This window comes from Gymnoscopelus microlampas, assembly GCF_963454915.1.
Source record: "Gymnoscopelus microlampas genome assembly, chromosome: 2".
In the NCBI taxonomy this organism is placed as follows: Eukaryota; Metazoa; Chordata; class Actinopteri; order Myctophiformes; family Myctophidae; genus Gymnoscopelus; species Gymnoscopelus microlampas.
Genome location: NC_139939.1, coordinates 35,550,368 through 35,562,965, shown reverse-complemented (window position 1 = coordinate 35,562,965; position 12,598 = coordinate 35,550,368). Strand labels below are relative to the sequence as shown.

Sequence of the window (12,598 nt, the reverse complement as noted above, 5' to 3'; positions counted from 1 at the left end):
TAATTTTCGTACATATAGTGTTTGTAATTGTTGATGACATCGTGTTAATGTGTGTATGCTGCTATGTTGATTAATTTAATAGAAAGGACCACAACGGAAACAAGTCCCCACTAATCGTTTTAGCTTTAATTTCTTACTGTACTGAGCTGTTTAAATTTCTGACTAATAAAGTATTCGATCAATCAATCAATCAATCAATCAATCAATCAATCAATCAATCAATCAATAAAATGTGTGCATTAGCTTATGCAGCAATACTGGATATGAAAAGAGAGATTATGCACAGGGAGTGCTTTGTGTTGTGGAAACAAACAATAACCATGTCAGCTTATGAAGACCAGCATCAGTCATAGGATAAGTATTTCATGCATGTTTATTCTCCAAAGGTGTGGCCACAGTGGCCAGGCCAGGCAGGTAGGCTCCACTCAGTGGGTAGCTTTCCGTTAGACTGAGAGAGGGGAACCACCACTACTACTACTACAACTACTACAACAATAATAATATAACTTTTCTTGAGGAAATTTCACCCAACTAGCCATACGAAGGTAGGCCTATTTTACATGATGATTCCAATTATCTTTGTATTTGTTCTTTGTAAGTAGGTTAGTAGTCATTTAATGTTATTTTCGTAGCAGCATATTGCGCAATATAGTTAGCCTACACCTGGCAGTGTCTTGTCGTCTATTGTAGAAGGTTAAGGCTATAATACTATATCTACATTACTCAGCATTATTGCTGTTTCATGTGGTTACTTTGACGTATAATATTAATTTAATATATTGGTCCGAGACTCTGAGATTAAACGATAGTGGGCAGAAGCAGCAATACAGTTACAGTTACAAATCCTTCGTCCGACCGTCCGGGGGCACAGATTTCAACTGTGAAACAGGACGGAACCATTTTGCGGAAACATTTCTTCAAAGTTAATTGCACGCATACATATTCAGAAGTATCAGCCTGTGTATGTTGTTGCCGTAATATTATTGAAGGTAAAAGGCTGATTTTTCCTAAATTTATCTTCTCAGACAGTTTGTAAACAGACTTTAGACTTTAGGATTAGTGTATTATTGTATCCACCCCCAAGGAAAATGGTTGCGCCTGGTTACACATGCCGAGGGGACGGGTTTCTATTGTGATAAGTGTTGCCAGATGTTGCGAGAGAAATAAGCAACAGCTGGTCTATGAAAACACGCCCAGAAGAAGCAACACTGCAGCACACCTATAACTATAAACATCGGATATTTGAAAATAGCCGATCTACAAGATCTTGTGAGCTTGTAGATCTGCGTTTTTCAAAAGAATCTTGAAAAAAATTGCAATATATTTTAAATATTTTAACAGCACAAATCTGGTACACGTGTTGCTGACACAAAATATTTCCAGTCGGGTTTCCTTGACATGAAAAGGTTTGAGAACCACTGGTTTAGACAACATTTAGGAAACAAGCCCAAATAAGCAACTACACTTTAGAAACAAGCCCCAAAAACCGCAACCCGCAACTGCCAATATATTTATAAGCAACTTTACAGAAAAACAAGGCTTATTTTATGCTGACATGGCAACACTGAGTGTGAGATAGACAGTCAGACGGAGCTGCGCTGCAGCAGATTAACATCGGAAACAACCGGCTGGACAAGTTTGCAGACTTTGCACACTGGGTGAGTGAACGATGATTTCTGAAACTAGGTGTTTGTTTACTTTTATTGCTTGTTTACAAACACGACGTAGTGGACTTGAGCGATGAAGGCGTACTGTTACTGTTAACATATGACAGGTAGTAAACGCAGGGAGCACTGGTAACGTTGGCTGAATAGTTTTAAACTTTTAAAGTTGGAGAAGAAGGTTATGTCGATGTTTTCAAGGTGTCCGAAATATGTTTCCATTGGTTATTATCACAACTTTAACATTTTATGATATCATTTTATCAACGCCTGGCTTGCACATATGTGGCTTGCACTGTCTTGGTTGAATACACTGTAGCCCGTGCGTGTGTGTGTGTGTGTGTGTGTGTGTGTGTGTGTGTGTGTGTGTGTGTGTGTGTGTGTGTGTGTGTTTGCGTGTGCGTGATTATTGGTGTATTGGGATTTGGGACACAACAACTGCTACTCTTAAACATGCTATAGACTGTGGTATGGTTGACTATCTTGTGAGCCTAAACTAAAGGAGTTTTAATAATAGCTAAGTCACTGACCAGTTGGAGAGAGATATTTCCACGATTGTCACTTAAATGTACTTGTTTTGTAGAAAACGGCTTTGACATAGCCTACATACAAATTATCATTGTGCCAATACAGTTATTTGAATTGATACTGAATTTAAAAGAGATAAACTCTTAGGAATTGCAATCATGAACTGAGATAACCATGCCATGCAATTTGGTAAAATAATTTGCTGTTGAACATGTACTAATATAATGCAGGACATGTGTGTGGCTGAATTGTAATGTATATTTTCCAAAGAGAGCTTACAGTACAGACGGCTTCTTAGAGGTGTATTGCACAATGCACAATTTGCACAATACTGGGATATTTGTTGTAATTGTGTCTTGTGCTTAATTGATCGTGTTCGTTATTATTAGCACATTGTATCCAAAAGGCAAATGTCCACATTTGTGGATTAACAGTATAAAGTTTCCTCCTCTTGCAGAGCAGAGGAAAACCTCCCACACATTGTTCTGCTCATGGGAATCCTGGCTCTGTTTTGGAGTTTCCAGTCTCTGTGATCTAGCCAGCAGAGAGCCTGCAACTTTGCTGCTGTTTATGTGAATGAAGTGGGAAAGGATTTTTAGATGGTTATGATAATGCTTTAACTATTGTGTGTGCGTGCGCGACTGTGTGCAACTCTTAATAACAAATTGAACATTCTATACTATACTGCTCAAAGAAATGTAGGGAACACTTTGATCCCTTAATTATTTTGAGTTTTCATGAACTGTGCACATACTGCTAACAAAAACTGCTCAAAAGAATTAAGGGATCAAAGTGTTCCCTTAATTATTTTGAGCAGTGTATAATATCCTGGCCCCTATCTTCTCTGTCAGTCACACTACTATCTCTCCATTCTCTCTCCTTCCTCTGTTTTCCTGTACACTCCTTGTGAAGTGCTTTATCTGGACCTGGCCTTTCTCAAACTTCCTTCAAAGTTCCTTCCCTCACTCTCCAGTACGAAAATAGTCAACACCACAATTACATGCCTCTGTACCAAAATAGGTCTGAGCTCAATAAATTGCCTGTAGTCGTATGTTATCAAAACCGCAAATCTGAAGCATTTTATGATAGACAATCAGTAGATGTTATTTTTGATTCACTTTGCTGCTTGTTTACAAGCTGGTCATTGATGACATCACGTGGGTTACAGTGTTTCAACTTAATGACATGCTGTAAACCACATGCAGTGCCTTCTGCTTTTCTCCTCATTTTTTGCCCCCCCCCCCCCACCCTTTCATATGACGCACAGTAATGGCTAATTGAAAACATCAGGGACAAACCCCTTGTCCTCAACATGTAGCTGAGCACTTCTCCTCCCCCTGTTGGACTTCTTATGGAACTATGCCAACTAAATTGAACCTTTGTCAGGACAAAAACATTGACTTTGCCTCCCAGGCTGTCAGCCTGGGGAAGGCAATCAGGGTTGTGCTTTTAGCCGTGGTCACACTAAACAACTTCTATATTTATGACTGCCATTGCTGTGTTCCAGCTTAATGTGACTCCTTAATGGTTTGTTCATAATCATCTCTTTGCGGTCATATCATTTCTACTTAACATTCTCATTGCCACTATATTCATGTTTTGTAGTTTACCATCCTATATCTACACTACAAGTCACTCTCTGTAACCTGAGATGCAGTAAATCTGAGCTCCATCATATCCTACTCTGTCTTTCCCACTGTGTTTTGTTTGGCACTAGTACAGTTTAACTGTGACCTCTCTGTCAGATTGAGTTCATCCAGTGACTCCCCCACCTCCCACACCAAACCCTCCGCTTCCCTCACCCCCACAGTGTCCTAGGACAACAGTGGGACTGCATTTGTGATGGTTATTGTACACACACACACACACACACACACACACACACACACACACACACACACACACACACACACACACACACACACACACACACACACACACACACACACACACACACACACACACACACACACACACACACACACACACACACACACACACACACACACACACACACAGTTGGAACAGTGACAGTGAAGGATTGAGAGAATGACTAGCTAAAGCCAGCAATGCTGAAGACATCTGTTCACTCCAGCACTGTGTCTACTGTCTATATTGTCTGTCTTTTGACTGGCTGAAGCAGAGACTGACATAAACCAATGGGAAAGCAGGGAAATGGATAGAACAGAATACAATGGAATGGAGACAGAATACAAAGAACAATGTTCACTTTGGATACTAAGCACTGCCTTACAGAGCCAAATAGCAGTCATTGAATGAATAGTGAAATGGTAAAAAAAAAGATTTCTTCAAAGTCAATCACCCTGGCTCCTATACTGCCTAAATTTCACAATAACATCCTCAGTGATAATTTAACTCATGTAGGCTAAATACCTGCCACTTCTTTACTGTTGCATTTTTCTTCGCCCTCCCTCTCCCTGTCCCCCCTGAAAAACAAAAAGATGATGGAGCAGTAGGTACAGTATGCATTGCAAGTATACATTGCAAGGGACCACAATGTAAATAAGCCTTCAGGCTTTGTTGTGTTTTTATCCCTTTGAGATTTTGTGTATACTTGTATTTGATCATGCATTGTATATGCCCTTATTTTTTCAATGAATGAATGAATCAATCAATCAATCTATCAATATCAATCTTGTGTGACCAAATGCGCTTAATTGTAGGCTACTCATACATTGTAATCTAGGGATTGGAGCTTTATTCTACTGTTAGATTCTGATCTGACATTGTGGATAAGCCTGTCAGCTACAGTAAATATAATAACTACTGTATAATGTCATGTAAAATAAGATGACTGGAGAACTGAAATAGCCAGAAAAGTATGTTTGTAGAGCTGGCAAACAGAGCCGTTGCGTCGAAAATTCTCATTGTTGCTGAGTGAATACATGCATTGAAAGGAGATTAAATATGGCCCACTTTGATGTTAAAGGACAATAACTGGGGAAAAACCCGTGTCCTCCAACTACTCCGACCTTTCCTTTGATTTCTCACTGGGCATTTGTTACTTCATAAGTCTGTCCTTGAAACAAGCGCATACTAATGGTTAGGCAAATATACTGCATTTGTTGCGTTTTTGTTGTTTTGTTGTGTTTGCGAACGAAGTAGCCGTATAACTAAGTAGCCGTATAACGAAGTAGCCTATAAAGTATGAATGAACTAAAATGAGAGACTGAGAAAGCTACAGAGATGGACTGGAATTTGGATGATTAACGATAGCATGAGTTTTTTGAGTACATGTTGAAGCTATAACTGTGAGTGAATGGACTTTATGAATCCTTTCATTGAGTATGTGTTGTTTAACTGACTGTCAGAGACTGTCACAATAGACAAAGACAAAAGCACTGTAATACAGAAGAGGAATACAGAGAGAACGTCCACATCCCAGAGCAGGACACACAACACACACACACAACACAACACACACACACACACACACACACACACACACACACACACACACACACACACACACACACACACACACACAGCACACACACACACACAAAAACACACACACACACCACACACACACACACACACACACACCACCCACACACACACAACACACACACAGCACAAATATCTGTTCAGAAAAGTAAATGACTGTGTTCTGTCGGGTGGTGTACTGTCACGTGACTGTCACTGACTGTACTGTATTTGACTGTACGTACCTGGGATGTACAAGGGTTTGTTTCAGAGATCTCTCTCTTTGTGAAATGGTACAATTCAAATCAACGATTCATTTGAGTTCAGTGCATATGCAGGTGCTCTTGTTGTACACAGTCATTGCTGTACCTTCTCCACTCCAAATCATTCAGCACACACCCCAGAGGTACTATTGACAGACTAAAGACAGATTTTAATTGGTGTCTGACAATGTAATTAAACTCTGAACACTCTACAAACAAGTAGGCTGACTTCTTGACTTTTATAATCATGATTAAATCAAGACAATTATTGTTTTATTTATATATTATTCTTATATACATTGTGTCTTTTTTATTTTATGTTATATTTAGTCATTCCATTATGACAATTAATCCTCCCCACACATTTATGTGTTTTTGTCACTGCTGTTGTACCCTACTAGCTCACTTGCCTGTTGAGGAGCCCCCACAGGGAGGAAATAGCACCTCTGTACTACTCCTCCCGTACAACACCTTCCTGACAGGCACTGTCGCAGACTGTAGATTCACTAGCACAGGGACAAAGATCACCTCCCCACACGGAGTCCCTGCCCCGAACATAGACAATTATGTTTTTGTGTAGAAACTTGAACCCTAGAGTCCGTAAAAGACGATAACAGGAAATGGTTCTCTTTGTCCTTGAGAATTTTCACAAAGGTTGACATATTAACCGAAGACATATTGTTGGCCCATGACATGTGCACGGACAGTGCACAAGCATACACAACACACACAGAGCACAAAGTAGAATAGAATACTTAATGGCAACAATTAAATTTACAGTATCACCAATTAAAAGCATGGAGAGGGATTAAACACAAAAACCCAAAGCTTGTTTCCATTGTGGTCCATTATAAAACATACAGCAACACCCAACAGAATAAATAACCATAAAAAAAGTAAAAACACAATAATACATACTAATAGAACAGTACACATAACTTAACAAAGGCACACCGAAAGAGTGAGGGTGAGAAAGAGTGAGTCCAGGCAGGGGATAAGTCACTAACACAGTGACCACACACACACACACACACACACACACACACACACACACACACACACACACACACACACACACACACACACACACACACACACACACACACACACACGTAACACAAGCACGGTTGTTCAAATCCCCAAAAAACTGAATGACGTGGTCCACAGAGCTGTCACAATGAATCATTCTGTTTCTCTGTTCTCATGAATATTCCCCCTATCAGCCATGTGACAGTTGACTCTGACCACTCAGCCCTCAGTAGAGCTAGCATGACAATAGAACGGTCCTGACTGGACATAATGACATAACTTCTTGTCACATGTGATGTAGGCTTCTTTATAACAGTTTCTAGTTCATTGTCAGTGTTGTCCGGGGAAGCTTCTAACAGGGTCTACCTGTAGAACAAATAAAAGCAAAAAAGTTGAACAAATCTTTACTACATTTAAATTGTTTGAACTTAAGTTAATATGTCCATCAGTATAGGCTTAATAAATCGGGTAATAAGAATGCCTTTTTAGAATTCTACATCTGAACCCAGAATCACAGTTACTGTACAGTATAACAGGTGTAAGGTAAACCCTTCTGGAAACTTGTATTTTAATATCAGTATGGGTAAATATTGATCAGTTTAACCATGCATTAATTAATTGGTTATTGGATATCGGCCGAAATGATTGCATATTGTCTATTGTGCTTCCATACTTTAGTACAGCCACTGACTTCTACTGTTTGCCATTTAGTCTACTTTGTTGAACTCTGCTTGTTGAGTTAGACAGGAAAGTATTTATTGTTCACTTAACTCACCCAGAGTTTCACAGCTGGTCTGGGGATTTAAACCACGGCTCTCCTTGTAACAAGCCTGCTTCTCTAACTAGGCGACTCAAAATATTACTTAGTAGTACACATTTTGTTATTACAAAGTAGTACTCAATTCAAGGCCTTTTGTGTACTATGCATATGCATAACAAAACTGTCATAGAATGTGTACTAGTAGTCTATATGAAACCTCACTTACAGTTACTATAGCCAAACTTTGGGCAAAGGCCGCGAACAAGGGCCCTACAGGCATTTCGTCCTTGGCCAATTTCTCCAGCTGTCCCCATGTATGGTCAGACCTCTTCACATCTGCTTCCAGGTCCTGGCGCCAGGTGTTTCTTGGTCTGCCTCTTTTCCTTTTCTCTTGTGGATTCCAAAAGAGGGCATATCTTGTTGTGTTGTTAGATACAGGCTTGAGAAAGAGTGTGACCAATCCATCATCTTTGGAGGATGTATTCCTCTACAGGCTGAGGCTGTGATCTTGTTTGCTGCCACAGTTCCTTCTTGCTGATATAACAGACTAGGCTAGATAGGCTTTTAAGTGCTGTTGAATGGTCTGGATTCTCTTCATGGTGGTGACAGTTGTTCTCTTCTTTCGCTGTCACCATGATGAAGAGAATATGAAACTGTATTAACTGTATTAAAAGTGGATTAAACTCTGAGAGTGTAACAAGACTACTGTACTGTATGTGTCCATGCCCACTAACAGCCCCTGAAGTCTGTGTTCCTTACACCCAACTGGAAATTTGCTGACGGTTTGCACTAGAGATAAAGTCATTGGGTCACCGAAATCAGTAGGGTTCATTCTGGAATCTGCCTATTAGATCTTAAGATATCTTGTTTGAAATGTTTATTTTGCCATGAGGATATGTCACAGTGTCACTAAAATAGTTAAGGTTCGTTCCAAGGAGCATAAATGTGCTCAGCAAGTTTCTTTGCAATCTGCTCATTAGATTTTGAGATAACTTGTGTGGAAGTGGAGGTTTTGTCTAGGGTGGCACGTGGCACTAGAGGAAATGCAATGGGGTCACCACCAACATCAGTGAGATGCAAACTTGCTGAGCGCATTAACTTTCATGACAATCTTCTACCCATTTTAAAAAATATATATATTTTGTGTGCAAGTGGAACCTAATGATGGCCACCAACATCAGTGAGATGCAAACTTGCTGAGCGCATTAACTTTCATGACAATCTTCTACCCATTTTAAAAAATATATATATTTTGTGTGCAAGTGGAACCTAATGATGGTCAAAAAAGGGGAGAATTCTCCCCTTTGGCAGTAGACCTGCTAATGATGATTGTTCATTCATTCCATTCAGGCTTAATGTCACATATCCTCAAACCTATAATCTTTCTGATGCCCATTGCTTTGTTTTAAGAGTTATTTAGCTTGAAGTTGTGTAGCTACAGATGTTATCTGAAGATATAGTGCTAAAACAGCTCCAGTGACGTCTATATTTTGTACTATAATTTACGGAATCTAAAATGTGTCCCCAGCATAACTCGGGCAGTGTCTGGCTGATAGGTCATTTGGCATTGCAAACCTCGGGGTCATGAATAATCATACATGATTATTCATGACCCCGAGGTTTGCAATGCCAAATGTCAATCTGATGGACCAATGGTTTCCGAGAACCAAAAAAACACGAATGTCTGTATCTGTCGGCCCACAGATCTGAGAAAGACGCAGAAATGTGTTCGGGAGATTGTACTCATCGGCCAACCGAAACCTTCGGCTACTCAGGGATTGACGGAGTGTCACGTCACTTTTGTACCGCGAAGCCTGTATAAGTGCCTAATTGGCTAACATGACCCATCGGCTTAACTGATTGGCCGAGCTTCGCATAACATTTGTGCTGCACTTCCAGTATAAATGGATCGACTTGCATTGTTTCCGAATTGCATGGCCAAATAGTTAAGAAATAGAGTGGCCTAAAATGTCACTACTGTGAACATGAACTCAACTCAATGCTGTGATGTTAAATGCCCCTTAGAGAGATACACTCATATGGCTCAGACAAAATACAGCTCTTGTTGATTTGTTTGGTTTTGAAGGCATTATCCGGGACAAAACACAAAACGAATCAAAAAGGAATATGTTAGCTTGAATACTACTAGAAATTGACTGTTGAAAAGTGTCTATAAAGCCGAAACTTTGATAATACTGCTGGAGCTGTCAAACTTGCGTGTCCCTCCATGACTTGTCAAGCCGGAAGTCTGACACATTACAGCTCACATATCACTGGTGAAATTAAACAAAAGGTGTATGTGTTCATGTGTATAGGTGTGTATTATAGTTGAAATGTGCTGTCAGCAGACCAGTTACAACATGACCAGAGAGTCACACACCTCTAATAACTTGGTGAGTAACTGCGAACATTCCTCCTCTCTCTCTCTCTCTCTCTCTCTCTCTCTCTCTCTCTCTCTCTCTCTCTCTCTCTCTCTCTCTCTCTCTCAATTCTTGTGCTACCTTAACTCCTTCCTGCCTGTGTCAACCACTCTATCCCTTGGCTTTTTCTCTCTCCACCTTCCTCCCTCTGCTCACTCCCTCAAATACTACCTGTATCTTCTTCCCATTTATCTTTCTCCGTTCTATCCCTCCACGCCTTCTGTCCTGTCTGTCTCCCTCCCCTCTCTCCTTTGCTCCTTCTCGGTCTTTCACCGCTTTCTTCTCTTCTCCCTTCACTTCCCTCTGTCTGTCTTTGCTTCTCCTATTTCTGTCACTCTCAGATGGAGTCATCATCACTATGACAGGGGAGGTGAGAGCGGGTCCAAGGTCCATGAGGGTGTGATCCCTCCCCTGTGATTGGTCAAGCACAGATTTCGACGAACCTAGACCAAAAGATAGAGTGAGAGAATGGCTCACAATGTGAACTTTAGCCCCCACTTCATGGAAGCTGCACTGGAGTGAGTATTACAAACTTCCTATTTCACTTTCGTCCATACATTTTCTTCTTCCTCCTTTATCAATGCACCAATATTGATAAACCACAGTTCACTGATATTGAATGATTTGGTAAACAGTTACAGTTCACAATCACTGCACTCTTTGTAATCTCTTGTGTTTGTTATCAACTACAGTGGTGGTTGATCTAATTGAAATTAAACGTTTAAATATTGCTGGTATTTTATGTCTGTCAATACAATAAACTGTTACACACAATTATCTGTGCAGCAGTACTTTTACTCCCTCTATTCCTATTTACAAGTTCTTATGTATTTGCAGCCTCTGAGTTCTCCGAAAGTTCTCTTTCTTCCTCGTCCTGTGTGTCTGTCCAGTTGTTGTTGTTGTTGTTGTTGTTGTTGTACTGTATATCCTCATGGCTATAAGAAACCCAGAGAGCTGGGAGACGATAAGGAGATGACAGGGTTAGCTTGGCTCTTTGATCTCTTGTTAAGACAGGAAAGTGTGTAAACAAGGTTTTCCCAGACCTACAGTATGGTACCACTGAATGCTATTGTAAAGCAGGTCTGTTGTCTACACAAAGGTACTAGTTTTTTCTCACGTTATGCTACGTTTCCACATACCATGCAGTCCCCGCACTGCACAGCACCGCCAGCTTGTGCTATCGTTTCCAGATTCAAGGACCCGGGCCAAAGTGGGCTCAGTGGGGCCGAAAGGGGTCGAAAAGGGTGCCAATTTTGGCTCCACTTCCTGAGCAGTCTGAGGCAGGCCAAACAAGGCCAAACCGGTGATGTGTAAAGGTGACTCTCCACCAAACAGACTACTTCAGACTACAACAGACTGGCAAAAGTTTATATTTAGTTCTGCACAAACTGTCGACCGATGTGCACATTGTTGTGCAAATGCGTTAGAGCTGGCAGGCTGGCCTTCTTCACTACCCCACGGCTATCGACAGTTGTACCGGTCGGCCTAACAACTGAACATGCTCGGTTTCTCATCGTCCCGTCGATAGAGGTCCCGACGGAACAGCGCTATCCGACAACAGGTTGTCGGCAGCAGACGCTTTGCAGCGCTTTCCAATGCTTTCCAACGCCGAGTCGGACCAAAATCGGTGCGGTGGAGAGCGGCCTTAACACGGCTTGCTACTGATTGGCCGTGGTCATGATGTTTTGGTAGTCTAAAGTGAGGACTGTATTTGCTCTCCCCCAGGACTTCAGGACATGTATATAGTTTGTTGTGATCTTTGCTGTGATTTGTTTACATTCGTTGTTAATAGTACGACAGTTTTATTAACAACATCCACATTTTGGTTCCATTTTTACACTCTCATTTGGTTCATACGATAGCTAGAGAACTGCCTGCACAGCTGATTTGCATTGGTGCACAGGACGATTGGCCACTTGTCTACATTACATAATACATTGTTAGGCAAGAAGCAATCTCCACCTATGTACTTGCATTACGCATAGCTGTAGATTTGAAGGGGTACTATTTTGCTATGGAAACCGGAGATATTACTGGTTGCAGGGCCATGCAAGACTGTACAAGGCCATTTGGTGTGGTGCAGGACTGCTATAGTGTACAGTTGAAAAGGGTGCAAGTTTAGCAAATGGAGGTAGAGACAGAGTACGAATGACTGTACGTATTATATTTGTGTGTGCATACACTAGGACTGCGCAGTAATTCACAAATACATCACACACAAATACCCTGATAATCACAAGAGACTGCTGTTAATTAAGGTAATAAATGTTTATAGAATGAAAAGGTTTCATGCATAGCTCAGTATTTTAACTGTTTGGTAAAAATATTGACTGATTAATTTCAAGTAAGTTGCAGTTTATTGTGCAAAATTAAATATGCATAAATGTTCTGATGGGGACGTTCAAAAAGTCCCCATCAGATCCATGTTTAGTTTTGAGGAGAGGTCAATGACCAGTGGAACTTGGGCCATTGTGGTTTGGTCTGATGTGT

At 40.7% G+C, this 12,598-nt stretch overlaps 1 protein-coding gene across 4 annotated transcripts in view; it reads left to right on the top strand.

Moving 5' to 3' along the window:
* The first annotated feature begins 406 nt into the window (after window positions 1-406).
* Window positions 407-12,598, top strand: part of tmc6b (transmembrane channel-like 6b) — a 28,510-nt gene continuing 16,318 nt past the window's right edge. The window contains exons 1-3 of one of the 4 annotated variants that reach the window (XM_084075872.1): window positions 437-545; window positions 10,004-10,081; window positions 10,450-10,626. In XM_084075872.1, the coding sequence (XP_083931998.1) occupies window positions 10,577-10,626 (50 nt within the window). In that variant the 5' untranslated portion in view covers window positions 437-545; window positions 10,004-10,081; window positions 10,450-10,576. Of the gene's footprint in view, window positions 546-1,541; window positions 1,659-1,754; window positions 1,775-10,003; window positions 10,082-10,449; window positions 10,627-12,598 lie in introns of those variants that run through there. The other 3 variants (XM_084075870.1, XM_084075871.1, XM_084075873.1) reach the window with 3 other exon arrangements.